Genomic DNA, 23777 nt, shown 5'->3' on the forward strand with positions numbered 1-23777 from the left:
GGTGGGGGGTGGGAGGTGGGGGTGAGGGGAAGGGATGGGAAGGGGAAACAAAGGAGGAGGCAACAATGCTTGATAAGAAATGTACTCGGGCTGGGGAGGTGGCCCAGTGGTAGAGTGCTTGCCTTGCATTCATGAGGCCCTGGGTTGATTCCTCAGCACCACATAAACAAAAAGAAAAAAGCCGGAAGTGGTGCTGTGGCTCAAGTGGTAGAGCACTAGCCTTGAGCTGAAGAGCTGAGGGATAGTACCCAGGCCCAGAATTCAGGCCCCACGACTGACAAAAAAGAAAGAAAGAAATGTACTCATTATCTTGCCCATGTAATTGTAACCCCTCTGTACGGTATTTTTACACACACACACACACACACACACACACACACACTGTCTATACATATATGTATATGTTGGCACTAGAATCAGTGAACTCATTCAGGAAAATCTCCATAATCCAGTGTAGATAGGTGACCTTCAGTTGGCTGAGAACTGAAGAACAAAAATGCAGAGGAAAGGCAACCTTGCTCTCTTCTGATGCTGGGATGCCATTTTCTCCTGTGTTTGGACATTAGAATCCTTGGTTCTGCCGCCCTCTGGGTTTGAGACTTGTCCCAGCACCTCATCCTCTCCCCCACCAGGTTCTCAGACCTTCAACCTCAGAATCAGAGTTATGCCACCAGCTTCCCCCTGTGTCTAGCTTGCTTATGGCACAGCATGGGATTCTTCATTCTCTGTAGTTGTTTGAGTCCCATGAATCCAGTCATACCTATCATTTATAATATCTGTCTGTCTATCTATCTATCTACCTGTTTACCTACCTACATATTCATCTATCCATCCTATTCATTGTGTTTCTTTACAGAACTTGGATTAATTTATTTTATTTTTTTAGGGGGGGGGTCCGGTCATGAGGCCTGAACTCTGGGCCTGGGAGCTGTTCCTCAGCTCTTCAGCTCAAGGCCAGTGCTCTACCCACTTGAGCCACAACGCCACTTCCGGCTTTTTTCTTTTTGCTTATGTGGTGCTGAGGAATCAAACCCAGGGCCTCAGGCATGCAAGGCAAGCTCTCTACCACTGAGCCACCTTCCCAGCTCCTCCTTCTGTGCCGTTTCTTGTCTTTTTTTCTATCTTATTGCTTTGTCAAGTACTTCCAAGACTGTGTTAGAGTGCTCAGAGAGGAGGGCAAGCTCTCAGAAGAAGTCATGTGGAGCCGAGGTGACACTGTACTCCTGGAGCACACAGTAGCCAGAGGGAAACCAGGTGTTCAACACCAAATGCTAAGTGCAAGTGCCCAAACCTACCCTCTAAATGCATACAGAAAGGATGATTACCAACTAGGCTGTTTTGATGTTGAAGACCATCATAATAAAATCTCAGACCAGATGATATTTATTATGCTAAGGCAACAAGATCCCAGTGACAAAGTTGGAGTCATTAAAACTGAGAAGCTGACCGAATGGAATAATAAATTGCCATCAAGTAAGTTAGAGCTATACACAGAGCACCTGTGAATGGAGAAGCAAAGAGTTTGTGTTGGAACATGTTGTTTTCAATGACCTTTCAATATCTGTGAAGATATTGAAGTTAGATATCAATCTGGACTTTAGGAAATTGTATTGGGTTTGAGGTTTTAATTTGAGAGGTACTGGCATAGAATGATTACTAATAAAGGAATGGAGACATAATGCTAGAAGGTAAAAATCTGAGTCCAGAACTCCTCAACATTAAAGTTTCTCCTGCTAGTTACTGCTTTATAACTAATGGCCATAAAGTTCAGGGGTATAAAACAATAAAACAAGTAGCTGTAGCTCAGCTGATTGAGGCTGGTCTAGGCTGAGATTGATTCCTTGAGCTTGGCTTTAAGCTGGATTGTGGCTTAGTTTGTGTAACAATGGATTTGCTTTGTAATACAGGCTAGCTGTTGCTCAAGCCACATTTATTAGAACCCATGGATCAAGGCAGGTCTAATGGATGAGTTCAATAAAATAAACCAGGCAAGATTGACTTTCTGTGAAGTTAGAGAAAGAGATTGAGCCAGGCCCTGGTGGCTCATGCCTGTAATCCTAGCTACTCTGCACCCTGAGATCTGAGGATTGTGGTTTTATGCCACCCTGAGTAGGAAAGTCCTTGAGACTCTTATCTCCAATTAACTACTAAAAAATCAGAAGTGGAGCTGTGGCTCAAAATGGTAGCACACTAGCTTTGAGCATGGAGACAGTGTCCAGGACCTGAGTTCAATCCCCACAACTGACAAAATTTTTAAAAACAAAAGAGTCTCACAGACTTTCTTGCCTGCACTGACTTTAAACTGCGATCCTCAGATCTGAGCTTCTTGAGTAGCTAGGATTACATTGTGTGCCACTAGCGCCAGGCCCCTCTGAGGTTTCTTCCCTTCAGTGGAGCAAAACTCGAAGGCCCTGGAGCTGCACACCCCCTTTCTCCACATGGAAGACCAAAGGCAGCTGGTAAATCAGGCTCTGGTGGAGCCCACCAGGTTACACTCTGGTAAAATACTCTCTCATGTTGAACATGGAGTCTACAAATACCATGGGGAAAACATGTCTCAGACATGTGAACAGAGCCAGGCAGGGGCAGGATGTGGGAAAGTTTCCAAGAGCAGAGCTCACAGTTCACACCACACAGAGAGATGATACATCTCCCTTTTCAGCAATCTGCCTCCTCCAACCCTGTACACCAGCAAAGCAGGGAATGTAGAAACCCATGCATGCCTTAGATGTCCATCTCCTAACCCAAATGTATTCAAGCCATGTAATGTGGCCAGGCTTAAACCAGGGAGCAGCCAAGGCCTCCGGTGAAGCAGCTGCCCCTTCCATGCACCAATAAGGAATAGAGGTACTGAGAATCCCAGAGGGCGCAATTGATCTCAGAAGTAAGTTCTTTGAGATAAGGCATCCTTGAAAAGCTGTATTTTCTCTACCTACCTCCATCTGGTACCAAGAGTATCAATATGACCCATGGTTTGTTTGGGTTTTTCCCAAGAATATTCCAGACACGTTCCCTTTAATATCTGTTGAAACACTGTGGGGTGGAGGGATGGTGATGGATAACTCCTTATCCCCAGGTTGGAGATGACAAGATGAAGCCAAGGGTTACTTGCCAGCCCCTTAGCAGGTCTCCATCCCCAATCACCCTTCCTTTCTTCCCAGCTCTATCTGGCACAGCAGGAAAAGGCCTTGGTGAATTCTATATAGAGAACCCAGAGTTTGTGGTTGGAGGTGTGGCTCAGTTGGCAGAGGGCTAACCAAGGAGCAAAGGCATCAGACACTGAGTTTGAATCCCAGTCTTGATCTTTAAACAATTAACAAGAACATAGAGTGCTCAAGCAAATGTGCCTGCACCAGACTTGCCCACAATATACATAACTCTGGCTCCTCATATTAACCCACAATCCCCAGCTTGCCCGACCAAGCAGCTATCCATTGAAACCCACTTTCTCCCCTGGAATGAATCAGCAATTTGGTAAATACAGGGACGCAGATCCCTTTGGTCCACATCACACCAACTTTGGGTTATGTGAATCAGTTATCTCAGCAGAGGGGTTGCAGTGGGGTGGTACTTCAGGAGCATGTGACTTCTGCTCCAACACTGAATGGGGCTGGGGAATGTTCCTTCTACCTCCAGATGAGTGGCTCTTCATGAAGCAGGTACAAGACAAAACCACAAGCCAACCAACCATATCTGAGGCTTAAGACTTAAGGGCAAATTCTTCATAGCCAAGCAAGAGCTCAAAAACCTCAAAGTGGGGTTCAGGTCTTAGTGGATGGAGCTCAAGCCCCAGTGAACAAGAAGCGTTCTTTCCATGAGATGAATATTCTGAACTGTACCCTCGATAACTCCTCCTTGTGTAGCTTCCTGTGTTAGTGGATTTCTATTTCCCAATACCGAGACAGACTCTATGACAAACCACTTCCTCTTTCATGGAGAGAGGCAGGGTCCCTCATCTTTGCACACAGCAGAGTCTGGATTCTCCCCAACACTGACAGCAGGACACTGCAGACTGCTGAGGTCTCCATGATGCTCATTCCTGACTCCTGGCCCCAGTCTCCTCCTCCTGGCCTACTACTGATCCTCCTACTGGGACTCACAGGTGAGCATGGCCCTTGGGTAGAATTCATTCTTCCAGCTCCTAATCTAGCCTTGCCCCTGGACTGCCAGATAAACCCAAGCATGGGCACGGAAGACAAGAACAGGACACTGAGTGCCTAAAGATCCAGACACCTGAGCATTGTCTGTGGAGTCATCACCTACAGCAGGTGACCAGAGGCTTTGGGTCAGAGAGTACTTCCAACAATAGCCATGACTGTATTATATTTCAGCTGATAAGTTCCTGTTCCAATGGAATTTTTATTTGAATCCTGGTCATTGCTTGTCTCTTGATGAAGCAACAAGCCCAAGGATGTGGAGCAAGCTCAGGCAGCCACTGGGTCTCTCTAGCTCCAAGGCCAGAATATTCTGCTCATCCACTGAGGACAGGAAGTCTGTCATGGGGCCATCTTGATGTGGGCAAGGGTTTAGGGATCCCAGATTCTCAGTCATTGCCATTCTACAGTGGGGGTCCTCTGGCTCCACAGCCTCTACCTCTTTAATGTATCTCACATTTTGTGCTGCACAGTTCATGTGTTCATTTGTCAGGCCTGGCTATAACAATGCATGTTGGGCTGGGTGAGAAAAGAAATAGACATGTATTCTTCACAGCTTCTTGGCTGGAAGTCCAAGATCAATATGTAGTCAGGGTTGGCTTTTCTTCTTTTTTTTTTTTTGTCAGTCATGGGGCTTGAACTCTGGGTCTGGGCGCTGTCCTTCAGCTCTTCAGCTCAAGGCGAGCGCTCTACCACTTGAGCTACAGTGCCACTTCCTGGCTTTTCTTCTTGCCTTGCCTTTGGCACCTTCTTCCTGTCTCTGACACATGATCTTTCTTGTGTATGTTTCTGTGTATCTTCTTCTAACAGTACAAGTACCATTGGATGGCCCTCCCCTACAACTCAATTTAACCTCAGTGATCTCTTAAAAGCCCGATTTCCAAATACAGTCTCATTGAGGTAAGGGGGTTCACAGCTTCCACATATAGGACACACAGGTCAGCAGGTAACACGTCCCCACAGACAGCCCTGCTCATCTTGCTTTTCTCATGGGAACTTTGTCTTCCCTCTTTCACGAGGGTCTGTCTTAACACAGGTCAGGAAACCCTGCCCTGCTTACAGCTCCCCAACAGGCTGTTTTGCCTTTGTCCCTTTCTTTGTCCATAATGCTGACTCCAGGGATCAAGTCTTGAGCATAGCAGGTTTTCTGGCTCCACAGGTCGGGCCTGTGGTTATATGACCCCACAGTTCCTAAAGGGTTGGGGGCCAACTTTTACAAGTATTTCTACTACATACATAATGCACTCAAATGAGCAGGAGAGGCGACTGGCTGAGCCCATCTGAGGGGCAGGCAGGGCTGTCAGAACTTTGTTTTATTCGTTTGCTAAAAGCCTGCGTCATTCCTGTGATAGATCCTCCTAGTATCCCAATTGCAGATGGGGAAACTGAAGCCGAGAGTGGAACTTGTCCACTGTCACCTCTCCTGGTGAGTGGAGATGCTGAGATTGAAACCCAGCTCTATAATTATAGGATTGTTTCTTTTGTCCTTTCCTTCCTTCTTTCCATTCTTCCTTCCTTCTTTCTGTTGTCCCTGGTTTTTTCTTTCTCCCCATTCTTTCTCAGTCTCTCTGGCTCTGGCTCTTATTCTCTGTCTCTGTCTCTGTCTCTCTCTCTCTCTCTCTTTCTCTCTCTCTCTTCTCAGTTGGATTTTGAACAAAGGGTCTCACTCATGTTAATTCATACCATAACCACTGGCTATAACCACAGCTAGATTTGCTTTTTCTAACCATGTTGCATTACTCAGCCTTTCAGTGATGACTGATTGCAAGAGAGAAAGGCAGGGAAGCAATCTGAATTGAGATTGCTGCCAGTTGCACAATTAAGAAAGGAACGAAGTTAAAACCCAGTGTTACTCTCATGTTCCACAGTGATGCATGTGATATTTTCTCTTCCTGCCAAACATTTCATTCAATTTTTAGTATGTAGTTTCCTTTAGCTCTCCCCAAAACTTGCATACTAGCATAGCAGATCACCTTGTTACAGATATTTGTGGCTACGTGTGTGTGTGTGTGTGCATGTGTACTAGTGTTTGTCTTTTACCAAGGTAGAGGTGAGTAGGAAAGGAGGAGATGAAAGACACAGAGGTATCATCTGCAGTACTTACCTCTGTGCTGTACTTTGGATCTGAAATCTCCTCTCATCTCCCATGTGTTAAAGGCTTGGTCTCCAGAATGGCCCCACTGGAAGGCTGTGGAACTTTAAGAGTTGAAGCCAGTGGGAGTCCTCAGATCATGGTGGGGACACATCCTTGAAGGAGGAGGGTCCTGGCCTCTTCCTTTTCTGTCTCAAGCTCTGGCCTTAAGGTAAACAGGCTTTGGATCCCTTCATCCTCCTCACTGTGAAGGGCTGATTCTCCATAGGCCCCAGAGCAACAGGGTCAACTTTTCCTTCACTGTATCCTCTGAAAATGGAAGCCATGACAACCCTTTTTACTTGATAAGTTGATTTGTCTCAGGCATTTGTTACAGTAATGGGAAGTTGGCCAACACAGTCTATAATACATTCATGTTTGTTATCTGTATCTATTTACAAATACCTATCTGTATCATCTAAAGCCACTGAAAACTTGTCATGGGCAATCTCCTCAATGATAACTTCCCTATCTATGTGTGAGACACTGACATAAATGGTGTATGACTCTCCACCTAGTGTGGTTATTATGTCCTTGTCACCCTACTTCACCAAAAAGGAAACAGGAACCCAAAGAACTCCATGCCTATTCAATGAACTATTCTAATCTAAAATCATCCTGAGTGTGTTTATTGTTAATATTTCCTCCTTTAGAAACTGGAGTTAGGGCCTCATGCATTTAGGAAAGTGCTCTATCTCATGAGCCAGGTCTCCAGGACTTTGTTCTAAAGTGTGTTTTCCAGTGGCATCCTACACTTTCTCCATGGTTAGCCTTGGACTGAAATCCTCCCTCTGTACCCCTAAGAGATGTGATTACAGGCCTTAAGCTATACCAGTATGACTGGTTTTAAGCATTATTTTTCTTAGACACTGCTCAGATATGGTACATAATCTTTCAACAGTCTCTGTCAGTAATACTGAGTGGGAAGTGAGTTTGTAGTGTTCTTAGCAAGTCCCTTCTGCTTCCTGCCTATTTGCAAATAACCATTCGTTTGGGCCAAACTATTTACATAGGAAATTCACTTTGTAACTGGGTCATTTCCAGACAGAATTCCAGCCCAGAGAAGTATCACAGTGAGAAATTTATACATCACATACATGGTTACTAGATACCTACTACATGCTCATAACTCTTAGGGGAACTTGGATGCATTGGTGACTAAAAGAGCCAGAGTCACTGTTAGGACAGCTCTACTAGGGAAAATGACAGGAATCAGTACCCACCACCACCACCACAACAAACTAAGGGTAAGTGATGGTTTATCTTGAAAAGAGAAGAGTACTGAGGAAGAAATTCACAGCTGGGTAAAGGGCTCAGAGAATCTATAGGAGAAATGCACAAAACCAAAAGTATTTGGCTGGTCACCACTGAGGGGGAAATCTGAATGAAGTTTAGAGTGGGTGCTGGGTGAAGGGTGTGGCTGGCTGGAGGAGGGGCTTCCTGTCAGGGACACAGCCATGCAATGTCCAGAGAGTAGATCTCATTCAGCAATGCGCAAGCATTTGGCTTTCACACTGCAGAAGATGGTAGCCTTCTCATGGCCTGGAACCCCAAGAGGCATAAACTGAGATGATGTGCTAGTTTTCATTTTGTTTCCTTTTGTTTTGTTTTCCATGCTGGTTCTTGGCTTGAAATCAGGATCAGGGTGCTGTCCCTGAGCTTTTGTGCTCAAGGCTTTACCATCTGAGTAGCAGCTCCAATTCCAGGGTTTGGGGTGGTTATTTGTGTGTAAGAGTCTAATAGACTATCCTGTGTGGACTAGCTTTAAACTGTGATCCTAGGATTACAGGTGTGAGGCACAGTGCCTGGCTTGAGATGGGTTTTTATTTTATTTTATTTATTTTTTGGGGGGGGTCCGGTCATGGGTCGTGAACTCTGGGCCTGGGCGCTGTCCCTCAGCTCTTCAGCTCAAGGCTAGCACTCTACCACTTGAGCTACAGCACCACTTCCAGCTTTTTTCTTTTTGCTAATGTGGTGCTGAGGAATGGAACCCAGGGTTTCATGTATGCAAGGCAAGCGCTCTACCACTGAGCCACCTTCCCAGCCCCGAGATGGGTTTTTAAATGATTATTCTAGCGCTTGGTTGAACCCAGACCATCACAGGACAGACAGAAGCCACCAGAGCACGCAGAAGGAGGAGGAGGCAGCCAGTGCATGTGTTCACACACAAAGGGTGGTTTTGCAAAAGACAACAGCAAATGGAGAAAGGAGAAAGAGCTCAGATCATTTGTAGACTCCAGGGTTTGGCTGGGTGTGTTGCATGGGTGTGCGGACATGTCATAATGAAGCCCCTTTTGTACAATTATCGTGTGCTGATATAAAATCTTTTAAACATGAACAGCACACAAAACGTGCCCTTTTGCAATTGCAGTTCCACAGCACCTACCACATTCACTGTGCTGCTTAACCATCACCATTATCCATTTCTGAAAAATCACGTGAGCTCTGTACACATATGTACCAACTTCCCCTCAGGCCTGCTAGCCTCTATGCCTTCCGTCTCTGAATTTGTCTGTGTGAGGCGCTTCATATAACTGTACCTATATTATCCTTCTGTGTCTGGTTTATATACATGCCATGATATTTTGAATGTTCATCTGTGAAGGATGTATTAGAATTATTTTGCTTGTTAGGCCTGAGTAATATTCCATTACAAATGTCCATTCATTCACCTGTAGAGGACTCTTTGAGCTGCTTCTACCTTTTGGCAATTGTGAATACAACGCATCCATGAAGATTATTTCATATCCCTGCTTTGAACTTGTGGAGTATCTGCCTAAGAGTAGCAATATTGCACCACTGGGTAATTCTATGTTTAGAGTTTCTCAGCACTGCCATTGGTTCCCACAGCAGCCACATTGCTTTCTTTACTTTCCCATCAAGAAGGGATAAAGGTCCCAGTTGCTCCACACCCTTGCCAATGCTTATTATTTTCTGTTTGCTGTTTTTCTCTGCGTGTGTTCCATTTCTCTTTTGTCTTGGTAAGATCCGTCCCAAGAAATAGGAAGGGAATTTTATTGTTGTCTTGTTGTGCCCTGTCCCAGAGATGTCTGGCATTTTTTCCATGTGTTCATTGGCACCTCTGTAGAGAAATATGTGCTCCTGTGCTTTGTTCTTTTAAAAGTGAATTGTGAAGCTGAAGCCTGTGGCTCACAACTGTAATCCTAGCTACTCAGGAGGCTGAGACCTGAGGAATGAGGTATGAATTCAGCACAAAAGTCCCCATGAGACTTTTTTTGAATGATTACAATTCTTTTTTGTTATTATTTTTGTGGAAACACTGCACAGGGGGTTATAATTACATGAGGAAGATGATGAGTACATTTCTTATCAAGCATTGTTGCCTCCTCCTTTGTTTCCCCTTCCCGTCCCTTCCCATCTCCCTCACCCCCTTCTTCTCCTGCCCCCCCATGCCAAAGTTGTAAAGTTCTTTTTTTGACATATTATCTTGTACATCTCATTCTCATTGTTGCAATGGGTCCACCTGTAACCCTATTTAAACAATTTGTTTTTTCCCTTCCCCTCCACAAATTATACCAACATCAAATACAGTGAAAACAGGGGTTATACCATGGGGGAGAGACATACTAAGCAACAAAGAAATCATCTTATAAATATGTTAGAAACAATAGCAAGAAAGAAAAACCATTTGAGTCCTTAACTTGGGGTTCATTTCGCCTAATATTGTCTTATCTGACCATTTCTGCTTGTCTCAGACACATACTAGTAATTGCAAATAAGGGAAACCATGGGACCTATTTTTCTTTGGGCCTGGCTTACTTCACTTAATATAATTGTTTCCAAGACTTTCCATTTCCAAGCAAATGAGGCAATGTCATTCTATCTGATGGACTCATATCTAAATTATACCTGGAACTCAAAAAATTAAATCCCCCAACAACAAATCCTCAAAGAAACAACTGCCTAATAAATAAGTGGGCTAAAGACTTACAGAGAAACCTCTCTGAAGAGGAAAGAAGGATGGCCAATACAAACATGAAGAAATGTTCAACCTTCCTAGCCATAAAAGAAATACAAAACAAAACAACATTGAGATACCACCTCACCCCAGTTAGAATGGCTATAATCAAGAACTCTAATAACAACAGCTGCTGGAGGGGATGTGGACAGAAGGGAACCCTACTGCATTGTTGGTAGGAGTGTAAACTTGTTCAGTCACTTTGGAAAGTAGTATGGAGGTTCCTCAAAAGACTCCACATAGAGCTCCCCTGTGACCCAGCAATCCCACTTTTGAGCATTTATCTGAATGATCACAAACAAGACCATACTAAAGCTACCAGCACAACTAAGTTTATTGCAGCATTATTTACCATAGCTAAGATATGGAACCAATCCAGATGCCCCTCAGTAGATGAATGGATCAAGAAAATGTGGTAGATATACGCACAATGGAATCCCCATGAAACTCTTATCCTCAATTGACCACCCAAAACCCACTGTGGCTCAAGTGGTAGAGCACTAGCCTTGAATACAAAGAGGCTCAGGGACAGCATCCAGGCCCTGAGTTCAAGACTCACACCAACCAAAAAAACCTGAATTGTGGGTTCTTTTGTTGTTAAGTTATATGAATTTTTTATGTATTCTTCATAACAGTCACTGTTGTCATCCATCCTTTGCAAATATTTTCTATTCTCTCATATTAATTTATTCTATTAATATTAATTTATTCAACATATTAACTTATTCTATTCATGTTCATGACTCTGTTGTTACATGTAAGAAATAATTGCCAAATCTGATGTCATGAAGACTTTACTTACGTTTTCTTTTCTCGGAGTTTGGAGCTTTTTTAATCTTAGAATTTGCCTTTTGATCGTTGATCCATTTTGAGCTAATTGCTACATTTTGTATAAGGTAAAGCTGCAAATTCATTCTCTTGCTTGCAGACATTTAGCTTTCCCCGATTACTGAGTTGACCTACATGGAGTTTACATCTTGGGTCTGTGGGGTTGTGTTTGATCACATTTGGCATGACATTGTACTGGGAGTTCTGAGCACCATGCTGGCACCTGTGGTGCTCTGGGGAGGAGGAACTGACCCCGAGTCTCTTGCTCTCAGATCCATTCTCTGTGCTGTCACTATGCTCATTTCTTCATGGCCCCCAGGAGTCACAGGACCCACCTACTATCATGGACCATGTGGACAGAAACCATAAGTCCTGCAGAGGACTCAGGGACTCAAAGCTGAGCTCTCCCATGTGTATTTCCCTCTCGGTGCCTCAGTTTCTGCTTTGTATTACAATCTCAAGTGAGGGTTTAACCTTACTACCCAGACAGTGTGCTGTACATTGGGTCAGTGAGAGTCAGGGCTGATGAAACTTTGAGGAGCCTCACAAGGTGCTGTCAGGATGAATAACTGCTGTGTTTCCTCCAGGAACCGCTGAAGATGAGCTGCAGGTGATGCAGCCTGACAGGGCGGTGTCTGTCACCGCTGGAGAGACGGCCTTGCTGCGCTGCACTATGACCTCCCTGCTCCCTGTGGGGCCCGCCCAGTGGTTCAGGGGGAAAGGACCAAGCCAGGAGCCGATCTTCCATTTCAAAGAACCCCACAACCCACGCGTCACACCAGTTTCAGATCCCACCCAGAGAGACAACATGGACTTTTCCATCCGCATCAGGAACGTCACCCCAGCAGACGCGGGCACCTACTACTGCGTGAAGTTCCGGAAGACAGCCACTGAGGGGGACAAGGAGTTTAAGTCTGGACCAGGCACTGAGCTGTCTGTGAGTGGTGAGTACAATGTGGATGCCTTTGTTCCCTAGAGTGTGACCATAGGTGCAGAATAATGCCCTAGTTCTATGAAGAACAGCCTAGAAGCTGGGGTGGTGCTGGGCACTTGAGTTCATGCTCTGGTCCCCTCTCCCTGGGCCAGGGAAGTCTGGAACTGCACGGGACCTTCTGCAGCGTTCCACAGCTGGCCAGTGGTGACATCTGTCCTCTCTTCTTCCTGTTCCACAGCTGGATAGTGGGGATATCTAGCCTGTGGTTTCCCTGCTCCACAGCTGGACAGTAGACATATGCCCCTGGTCTTCCTAGGCCACAGCCAAGCCCCCTGGTTCCCAAGAAGAAAGATCAGACAGTGTAAGTGACTTCCACTTCACAGGTCATAGGCTTGCTGCCTCCAGGGAGCACATCTCCTTGGTGCCAGAGGTCTCTTTTCATGCTGCAGACCTGGGGACTTACTGACTGCTCTAGTGGTAGGGGCTGTGAGGTTGGGCCTCTGCCCTGGCTCTGTGTCCGTACCCTGCATTAGGTACTTGCTCTCACCGGTGCTGAGGCTCTGAGTAGAGCTTTGTCATCCACCCAGGCTCAGTTCTTCTGTGGCTCTATTGAGGCAGCAGAGATGCTCCCTTTGGATTTCTTGTCAGGCCCATGGTCTTGTTTCTAGCTTCCAATCCCATGATGATTCTCAGCACACAGAACTGTGAAATCACCCAACCCAGTCTCCAAGTTTATGGTTTATGATGGGATTTAGCCTCCCTCCAGTTGTCAGTCTCCACCCTCCTCATCTGTAAGATGATGGATGCCATTGCCCTGGACTATCAGTGTTCTGAGAACGTGGAGACACACACACACCAAGAGTGTCAGGGTCATTGCTGCTGTCAGTAGCGTAAGTGTCAAGAGGGCTAGAGATGGAGCCTCATGGCTGGTCCCACATCCCAGCCCAGCCACTTGCCAGCCTGTGGCCTGGGACAATGTACTGCCCACAGTGGCCTTGATGATCCCTCCTACAGCATGCATGGTAGGACAGAAGGATGCAAGTCCTGGGGCACTTAAAAAAGTGCCTGGTGTGTAGGAAATGCCCCATCTATGTGAGCGTGATGGGCCGAGGCCAAGGGACCTTGTACAGGTCACTTTCCCTCTCTGAGCCTTACCTGTCAATGGGATGGTGTGAGGTTGGTAGTTCCCCACCTGACTTCTCACTGGAACCACCTGGAAACCTGAAGTAAAGCCCAGGCCCAGACTCCACCCTGGAAAGTCAGCTGTACTTGTTTTGCTGTGGGTGTGAAGTTTCCAAGTATGGCAGAAGAGTCTAAAATACAGCTAGGATTGAGAATCTCTCTGAGGTTCTCATGTTCACCTTCAGATCAGAACAGAAAAGTCGATGGGCAATATGGTATGAGACCCTGTTCCCTGTGGTTGAGTCAGAAAGTCATGTGCCAGACACAGCTCTCTGCGTCACCGAGGACTTAGGCACCCCCTCCCTCCGCCCCACCACCCACACAGAGCGCTCCCAGCTTTCTGTTCACAGCTGCTCTGGGGAAAGGCCCTGAGCCCCATGTTTTTAGAAAGTTACCTGTTTCCTAAAAGATGATCCTTTCACCGAGAAGGTACTGACCTGGTGCTTTCTGCTCCATTCTCATTTGGGTATCTGCAGGAGCAGGATGGAGCCTTGTCCTGCAATGCCTGAGCAGCTTGTTGTGAATGATCATGTAGACATGGTGTCATTCATGATGTAACTACTATACATCAGATGCTGTGTCCAAATCAGTGCTCACTCACTTCCTGGGGGCTAGGGGTGGCACAGCAGGGTGTTGTATCCATTTTCTTTTGTTTACTTTTTTGGTTGTTACAGTTACTGAGTCAGGTAGAGTACATTTCTTTCTGGACAGTGTCATCCACTATCTCACAGTTTTTCTCTCCACCCCCACACACAAATTGTAAAGTTCATTTTCAACATAATGTCTAGTAAGTATCACTGCTGCATTTGGTCAGCCTTTGTCCCTCTGTTTCTGTGCTCCTCTTACCCTCCCCAAAATGGATAAGTGAATGAACAAGTCAAAAAGAATAAAAAGCAAACCAGTAATGAAGAAAAACACCTCTTGTTTCTATTACCTGAAGTTCATTTAGACAAATATGATTTTATATGCGTAGATGGACATAAGCATTGTGCCTTTGTGTTCCTTTCCTAAGAATATCTTCCTTTGGTCTCACTGTGTGGGAACACCTAGAGTTCTGTATTCTTTATCATGTTGCAGCGTGTTTAGATCTAGCTACTGCATATGAAAGCAAACATGCACCATTTGTCTGAGCTTGGCTTGCCTCACTTAACATGATGTATTCTAGGTCCATCCATTTCCCTGAAAATGGCGTAATATTATTTTTCTAATGACTGTATAAAATTTCACTGTGTATATGTACCACATTTTTGTGAATAATACAGCAAGGATCATGGATGTGCAAGTGTCTTTATGGTATCCTGGTTTGTGGTGTGCTGGGTAGATGCCCAGGAGTGGTATGGCTGGGTCATAAGGAAGATCTCTGTGTATCCACTTTTTATAGAAGGGGATACTGAGGCTGAGATAGAGAACAGGTGTATGGGGAGGTGGGCCAGTGCTAGAACGCTTGCCCACATCCACATGGGCCTGTGTTTGATCCCCTACTCTGGTGCATGCCCATGAATATGCAAAGTGTGTGGTGGTGTCTGTGGGTATCTCTGTGTGTGTGAGAGGTGGAGGCAAAGGAATGTGTATGTAATTGATCAGCCTATATGGAATAGATGACCTAGGTGCCCTATCCCAGATAGAACACTCATCCTTATTCCAGAAAGAATCAAACACTTGTAACTCCTCCCCCAACATTAGTATGATGGAAGAACTGAGGGGCCTAAAGCACTTAGGCTAGCATCAGGACCACAAACATTTGGTATAATGAAAGTAATAACAGCCTCCCACATTCCAGTATCTGGTGGGCTACTGGAGTCTTGATGGCCTGGAGTCCAGCTGGGCACATTTTTTTGACTTCTGTACCTCTTAGAGCCTTTGCATCTTCTGAAATAAGAAATTAAGTGTGTTTCTTTCCCATCATTATTAGGAGGTTTAATAATATCTTATCATTGGTGTCTGAGGACAGAGCTCAGAGGTAGGTCCTGTGTTTAGCAGGCATGAGGCCCTGGATTCGGTGCTCAGAACAGTAGTAGTCATAATGACAATAGTGCATAGTAGTACTAATAGCAGCTGTGTGGGGGAAGGTTGCTCACAGCATCTCTTCTGCACACCGGGCAGGCTCTGCAATCACATCTCTGTAAATGCTCCTTTGTAGCCAGACCTTCTCTTCCCGTGGTTTCCGGCCCTGCAGCCAGGGCCACACCTGGACAGACAGTGAGCTTCACCTGCAAGTCCCACGGCTTCTCCCCTCGGAACATCACCCTGAAGTGGTTCAAAAATGGGAAGCAGCTCCCTGACTCCCAGACCAGCCTGGACCCCAAGGGAGAGAGTGTCTCCTACAACATCTCCAGCACAGCCAAGGTGGTGCTGACCCCTGGGGACGTCCGCTCTCAGGTCATCTGTGAGGTGGCCCATGCCACTTTGTCCGGGAGCCCTCTCCGTGGGACTGCCAACTTGTCTGACGCCATTCGAGGTAGATGACCCCAAGTCCCAGCCCAAGTCCCTGTCTGCCCACCAAGCCTGACCCTCCCTAGGGCTTTTGCTGTGGAGTCTGAAGGGCCTGGAAATGGTGCCCAGCAGTCCTGATGCCAAGCACCTATGCCCAGCACTCTGCTGGAGGCTGCACTTCCTTTACCAGGGCAGCTACAAGTACTGGGCCCCTGTGCATGTCCGTCCATCTCTCGTTCATTTAGCTGCCATCACTGCATCTGTCTGCATGCCAGGCCTGCATGTGTTCGTTTCACTTATTATTCATTTAACAACAGCCCTGAGTACTTGAGGGCTTACTGTGCTTAGTGATTATGTCCACGTCCATCCCTTCAGTATTGGAGCACATACCCAGTGCCCAGAGCTGTCCCGTGTGATACCTGTGCCCTGATGTGGAGGCTTAGCACTCCAGCCCTTCCTCTGGGGTCTCTGAGCCACAAGGTCAGAGACTCTGCCTGTGCTGTTTTAGTGCCGCCCACCTTGGAGGTCAGCCAGCAGCCCATGATGGCAGGGAACCAGGTGAATATCACATGCCTGGCGTCCAAGTTCTACCCTTCAAGCCTCCAGGTGACCTGGATGGAGAATGGAAACCTATCGCGGAGAGACACCAGCTGGGCCCTCACCGAGAACAAGGATGGGACTTACAACCAGACGAGCTGGCTGCTGGTGAACGTCTCTGCTCACAGGGAGAACGTGGTGCTCACCTGCCAGGTGGAGCATGAGGACCAGCCCGCCATCACTGCCAACCTCATCCTGGAGGAGCAAAAGGAGCAGGGCGCAGAAACAACTCCTGGTGAGCCCTCCATGACAGAAAACCAGCTCCTGGAATGTTTCATTAGATGTTATTTCCATTTAACACGTTTAAATGTCCAAAGTAGTGAATAGTGCTGATGATAGACTAATCTAAAAGTCTAGAAAATAGACTTTTAAAGTCAGTTCTCACACTGACTCATAGATCTGGTTGCACAGATCCATGGGTCTTTACACATAAACAGATATTGAAGGAGAGAAGAGAGGGTCGGTCCTGCCCAAGCATCAGGCCTCCCGCCTTCGTTATCTTCAGTTCTTCTGTTCTCCTTCCTCATGGCCCTCTCCCTCTTCTTCAGTATTTTAACCTCCATCCAGTCTCCCTTCCATCTTAGACTTGTCCACACACAGCTGGATCCTCACCCAGCAGACACTGGCACCTGCTGACTTAAATCTAAAAAGTGTCCCTGGGAACATGGGGTTGAAAGAGGAACCAGGCTTCAAGATGATCAACAGTGGTCATATAACAGGGCCTCCATGTTTCCTGATTTGTGATAATGGGCCCAATCCACCCTGGCCCTCACTATACATCTATGACATGGAATGAGAAATTTCTCTTTGAGCTGCCACCTTATAGCACCTTGTGAGTTAGAGATCTCACAGACAAGGAAACCAGGACTGGGGAACAGGATGACTACTTGTTCTTAGAACAGGGAATTGCACAAGCTTATCAAGAGACATCTGAGGTTCTGAAGATAAGGCACTACCAGTCTCTAAAGCCAATCTGTGCTGATGAATGAAATGCTCCCCTCCAGTGCTAACTGCCCCAGAGGCTGGCTAGAGTCCTTCCTAGAATGAATCTGTGCTATTTCCCTGCCTCAGAATGCAGGAACACTTTTCCTCTTTCTTTGAAGGTCTAAGATTCTCCCATCACACTGAGTGTTGCAGGACTAATCTTGTGGGTCAGTGCTGTGTCAGTGGATTCACTGTGGGAAAGTAAAGATAAGAAGCTGAGGATAACTGGGTGCTGGTGGCTCATGCCTGTTAGCCTAGATACTCAGGAAGCTGAGATCTGAGGATCATGGTTGGGAGCCTTCTGGGAAGAAAAGTCCCCATGGAGCTCTTATCTCCCAAAAACTGGATGTGCAGCTCTAGTTCAAAGTGGTAGAGTACTAGCCTAGAGTAAAAGAGCTCAGGAATAGTGCCTAGGGCCTGAGTTCAGCCCTAGAGAGAGAAAAAATGGAGTCAAGAACAGTTTCATTGCTAGAGAGATGAAAAAAGATGCATAATCAGATCCACTAAGAGTTCAGGCCTGAATTTTCTTAATAGAGACCCAGAAACACAACAAATCAAAGAAAAGTTGGACAAATGGGATTGCATGAAATTGCAGAGCTTCTGCATGGCAAAGGATATAGCTAGCAAGATTGATAGAAAGCCCATTAATTAGGAGAAGATCTTCACCAGCCATACAACAGATAAGGGTCTCATATCTAAAATATACCTGGAACTCAAAAAATTAAATCCCCCAACAACAAATTCTCAAAGAAACAACTGCCCAATAAATAAGTGGACTAAAGACTTACAGAGAAACTTCTCTGAAGAGGAAAGAAGGATAGCCAATAGACACATGAAGAAATGCTCAACTCACTAGCCATAAAAGAAATACAAATCAAAACAACATTGAGATACCACCTCATCCCAGTTAGAATGGCTATAATCAAGAACTCTAATAACAACCAATGCTGGAGGAGATGTGGACAGAAGAGAACATTACTGCATTGCTGGTGGGAGTGTAAACTTGTTCAACCACTTTGCAAGCAGTATAGAGCTACCTCAAAAGATTCCACATAGAGTCCCCTGTGACCCAGCAATCCCACTTTTGAGCATTTACCCAAATGATCACAAACAAGACCATACTAAAGCTACCAGCACAACAATGTTTATTGCAGCATTATTTACCATAGCTAAGATATGGGACCAACCCAGTGCCCCCTCAGTAGATGAATGGATCAAGAAAATGTGGTATATATACACAATGGAAGTCTATGCCTCCATCAGAAAGAATGACATTGCCCCATTTGTTAGGAAATGGAAAGTCTTGGAAACAATTACATTAAGTGAAGTAAGCCAGGCCCAAAGAAAAATAGGTCCCATGGTTTCCCTTATTTGCAATAACTAGTATATGTCTGAGACAAGCAGAAATGGTCAGATAAGTTGATGTTAGGCTAAATGAACCCCAAGATAAGGATTCAAATGTTTTTTTTTCTTTCTTGCAATTGTTTCCAACATATTTATGATTATTTCTTTGTTGCTTTGTATGTACCTCCCCCAGGGTATAAGCCCTGCTTTCACTCTATTTGATGTTGATAAAATTTGTGGAGGGAAAGGGAAAAAGCTAACTGTTTAAATAGAGTTACAGGTGGATCCATTACAACAATGAGATTTACAAGACATTATGTCGAAAAATGAACTTTACAACTTTGGCGGGGTGGGGGTGGGGGGATGAGGGTAGGGGTAGGGGTGGTAGGGGGTGTGGGGGTATGGGGTGAAGAGGGGAAGGGATGGGAAGGGGAAACAAAGGAGGAGGCTACAATGCTTGATAAGAAATGTACTCACTATCTTGCCCATGTATTTTTAACCCCTCTGTATGGTATTTTCACAATTTTTTTAAAAAAAGAGTTCAGGCCTGGCTGGACATCCAATGTGAAAAGAGTCCACAATTGGGTGATCAAGTGATTAAAGACAATTTCCTACAAAACCAACATTACTATCATAGTTAATAAACTATAGTAAGTACCAGGTGCTGATGGCTCACAGTTGTAATCCTAGATACTCAGGAGGCTGAGATATAAGGATTTTGGTTTGCAGCCACCCTGGGATGAAATGTTTGTGAGACTCTTGTTTTCAATTAATCAGAAAAAAAAACTAGAAATGAAGCTGTAACTCAATTAGTAGAGTGCTAACCTTGAGCAAAAAGGCTAAGGGACAGTGCCCAGACCCTGAGTATAAGCCCCGGTATGGAGATTAAACTAGAGTACTATTTATCAAAAATAATATTTACATTCTTGCTAATTTGTTTCCAAATAATTTTTGTTTCAATTCATCTGTGTGTGTGTGTGTGTGTGTGTGTGTGTGTGTGTGTGTGTGTGTGTGTGTGTGCGCGCGCGCCCACATGCACATACCCATCCTGGGGCTTGAATTCAGGGCCTGGATACTGTTCCTGACCTTTTATTCTCAAGGCTAGCACTCTATCATGAATCTCACCTGTGCTTGTGGCCTTTTGGTGGTTAACGAGAGAGAAGAATCTCACAATTTTTCCTGCCTTGGCTGCCTTCAAACCATGCTCTCAGCCTCCTGAGTAGCCAGGATTACAGGGTGAACCACTGACAAATGCTTGAATTCATCTTTAAATGCTTGGTCACAGCTTCCTGTGAACACATCTGGGCACTAAAATATCTTTCCAGGACTAAAATGACTAATTCAGCTTCCTTAAGGGTCAAGTTCACAGAGTGCTCCCTCATATGTCAAATGCGTGATCCCTGGCTATAGGCCATTTGAGAAGGTTCTGGATACTTTAGGAAATGGGACCAAGCTAAAAGAAATAAGTCACTGGGTAATAGATTCAGGGGCTCCATCTTGTCCTTAACTCCTTTATCTTTCTCTCTCTTCTCCTTTCTCCCTCTTCCTTTCACTTTTCCTCTCCCTTATCCTCTCCCTTTCTTCTTCCCTACACTGTCTCCCTTAATGAACGCATGACACAACCTGAGTAGCCTCCTTCACATGGTCCCAAGGCCAGGGTGCTCTGTCTACCCAAGTGTCCAGAATCAACAGAGCCCAGACACATGGCCTGAAACCTCTGAAATGAAGAGCAAAATCAACCCTAGCACCTTTAAGTTGGATTTCTCAGACATTAGTAGAGCCATTCCCATTAATTATGTTTATATTAGAGGAATTGTGGTGAGTTGTGCTGTTCATGAATTTTTTTCTGTCTCTTCTCCTGAACTTTCTGCATTAAGAATTCCATACTACATACACTCAGAGCCTTGTGCTTTCTCAAGGAACAGCCGTGGGTGCCCTCATTTGATCCTGATGGAAGAATTGTGACTATTTCTCTTGGACAGCATCAGTCTTTCTAGAAGATCTCAATTTTATGGCTCTTTTCAATGCCCCAACTTCATGTTTCAGTGATCTTGTCTCAAATCTTTACTTTCATTGACTTAAAACTTATTTTCATCTTCTGTTAATTTTGCTCTTTGTTCTGTAGTTTCTTGAGGTAGGAAATTGACAGTGTTGATTTAGACTTTCCTCGTCCTACTTCCTCAAACTTGAACCAGAGTAGCCAGGACAGGGCTCAGGTTCAAAGTCTTCAGAGTGTGGTAAGCCCAGGTCACTGCAGATGGGGCAAATGGTGGCCCTGGGGAGGAATGGACTCCAGGGGGCTCTCTAATGGCTCCTCTTATGTCTTGATTTTTCAGATACTATGTGTTTTAATCTTGCTGTGCTCCTCATAGTTCTGCTCCTCAGCTCCAAGGTGTTGCTGGCAGTTGGAGTCTCTGCCATCTACATCCATAGGAAACAGATGGTAAGTTGAATGGGAAGGAGGGCAGGCCAAGGAAGGGTCAGCAAGCATCCAGTTCACAGTGTCAGAGTCAATGGAGTCACCACATGGAGCCTTCTGAGAGGTGTCCAGTTCCCAGAGCGAATGTGAGTGCTGCAGGAGGGGTGAGATCAAGGGTTTGGAAAGGGTATCCACAGGGTCTGAGGGGCTGCATGGAGGAGGTGGAACAAAGAGTGGGAGGAGGGACAAAGCACTCCATGGTTATGTGGAGGCCATTGCTAGACTCCTTCAATGTCAGGACTCCCTGGGACAAGGAGAATGCAATTTGGAGCAATATTAAAAGTTTCAGGTATGATCCTATGTACATGGTTTTTGATCTTTTCTGCTTGTCCTAGACATATGCTAGTTATTGCAAATAAGGGAAACCATGGAACTTACCTTTCTTTGGGCCTGGCTTACTTCACTTAATATAATTTTTTCCAAGTCTTTCCATTTCCTAACAAATGGGGCAATGTCATTCTTTCTGATGGAAGCATAAAATTCCATTGTATAAATATACCATATTTTCTTGATCCAGTCATCTAGTGAGGGGCATCTGGGTTGATTCCATATCTTAGCTATGGAAAATAATGCTCCAATAAACATGGTTGTGCTGGTAGCTTTGGTATGACCTTGATTATGATCATTTGGGTAAATGCCCAAAAGTGGTTTGCTGGGTCATAGGGGATTCTATGTGGCGTCTTTTGAGGTAGCTCTATACTGCTTTCCAAAGTGGTTGAACAAGTTTACACTCCCACCAACAATGCAGTAGGGTTCTCTTTTGGCCACATCCCCTCCAGCATCTGTTGTTACTAGATTTCTTGATTATAGACATTTTAACTGGGGTGAGATAGAATCTCAATGTTATCTTGATTTGCATTTCTTTTATGGCTATAGAAGTTGAGCATTTCTTCATGTGTGTATTGGCCATTCTTATTTCCTCTTCAGAGAAGTCTCTCTTAAATTCTTTAGCCACTTATTAATCAAGCAGTTGTTTCTTTGAGGATTTGTTGTTGGAGGATTTAATTTTTTGAGGTCTAAGTATATTTTAGATATGAGACCCTTGTCTGTTGTATGGCTAGTAAAGATCTTCTCCCAGTCTGTGGGCTTTCTATTGATTTTGCTAGCTATGTTATTTACCATGCAGAAGCTCTGCAGTTTCATGCAATCCCATTTGTCCAACTTTCTTTGATTTGTTGTGTTTCTGGGTCTCTATTAAGAAAATTTCAGCCTGTGCTAAGGAACCCCAAGACAGGGACACGAGTGTTTTTTTTTCTTTCTTGCTATTGATTTTAAGGTACTTGTAATGCACTGTATGATTCTTTTGTTTCTTCTGTATGTTCTTCCCCTACAGTATAACCCCTGTTTTCACTGCATTTGATTTGGGTGTCCTGCATCTTGTATATACATTTTTGTAATTTGAAGAGGGGAAGGAATATAACAATATGCTTAATTAAGTGGCTGGGAAGGTGGCTCAGTGATAGAGCGCTTGTCTTGCATGCATGAGGCCCTGGGTTCGATTCCTCAGCACCACATAAGCAAAAAGAAAAAAGCCAGAAATGGCGCTGTGGCTCAAGTGGTAGAGCGCTAGCCTTGAGCTGAAGAGCTAAGGGACAGCACCCAGGCCCAGAGTTCAGACCCCACGACTGGACCCCCAAAAAAATGCTTAATTAAAGATATAGATTAACCCTTTGTAACAATGAGATGTACAAGACACTATGTTGAAAACAAACTTTACAATTTCGGGGTGAGGAGGAAGAAGTTGGGGAGATGGGGAGGGAAGGGATGGTATATGGAAAACAAAGGAGGAGGTAACAATGCTTGATAGGAAATGTACTCATTACCCTACTCATGTAACTGTAACCCCTCTGTACAGTATTTGTACAATAAAAATGTATATGAAAAAAAGTTTCAGGTAGTAGATTGAGGGCTGGTCCTCCTCTAACTGAATGGACAAGAGAGAACCATTTGACCAAACACAGTGGACAAAGAGTAGGGATGCAAGCAGGAAGCTGAGGGAAGGGAACAGTGCTGTCCCAGGGGCTCCTGTCCTCTCTGGACAGGTGCTCAGGAGTGAGCAGCACCAGGAACATCAGAGCACTCAGAAGACAATTCATGAATGAGGAGAGGACTCAATGTGACATCTCCCCCACAGCGCTCTTCTTCCTCCAACCCTGCCACATGGGACTCTCAGTCACCACAACCTTCACACTTGGAGACATACAGCCTGGGGTAAAAAAGCAGACAGGAGCTTTTCAAGGACTCTGCTCCAGAGGCCTCTTCTCCCAGGACAATGCCAGTCCCCAGACTTCTGTTTCTCCTCTGCACAGGGATTTATCCCTACCCCCAGCAGTTGGGCTGCTTTTCTGCTCCTGAACTGAAGCTATGAAATCAGCTCTGAGGACTGACTCAGAACACCACCTGAGGATGTGAGAAATGGGCCCAGCCTGAACACATCAGAATGGTCGTACCCATCACTTCTGGTGACCATCACCACCCCCTCAGTCTGTCACGGAAGCAGTAACATTCCTTGGGGAAATTGCTCATGTAAAAAAAGTGCCTTTGGACCTGTGGTGGAGAAATTGAGGAGGTAAATTTAATAATGCTGGGTAGCGGGTAATTTTTTCTGAGTTTAACCAACTCCAAAGGGGGACAAGAACACATCCTTAAAAGGAATGAGATGGGAGATCAATGCTATATAAGAGCAGATGTCAAATTCACATTTGAATGCTTGATATATGCAAATAAAGATG

At 45.1% G+C, this 23777-nt stretch overlaps 1 protein-coding gene across 1 annotated transcript; it reads left to right on the top strand.

Moving 5' to 3' along the window:
- Nucleotides 1-4000: 4000 nt before the first annotated feature.
- Nucleotides 4001-23777, top strand: LOC105981723. Its single transcript, XM_013011021.1, has 6 exons — nucleotides 4001-4102; nucleotides 11680-12036; nucleotides 15349-15666; nucleotides 16150-16473; nucleotides 20903-21009; nucleotides 23180-23777. Exons 1-6 carry the CDS (start codon nucleotides 4027-4029, stop codon nucleotides 23258-23260), a joined length of 1263 nt encoding a protein of 420 aa, XP_012866475.1. The 5' UTR covers nucleotides 4001-4026; the 3' UTR covers nucleotides 23261-23777.

The sequence above is a fragment of the Dipodomys ordii genome, unplaced genomic scaffold (assembly GCF_000151885.1).
Source record: "Dipodomys ordii isolate 6190 unplaced genomic scaffold, Dord_2.0 Scaffold13, whole genome shotgun sequence".
Lineage (NCBI taxonomy): Eukaryota > Metazoa > Chordata > Mammalia > Rodentia > Heteromyidae > Dipodomys > Dipodomys ordii.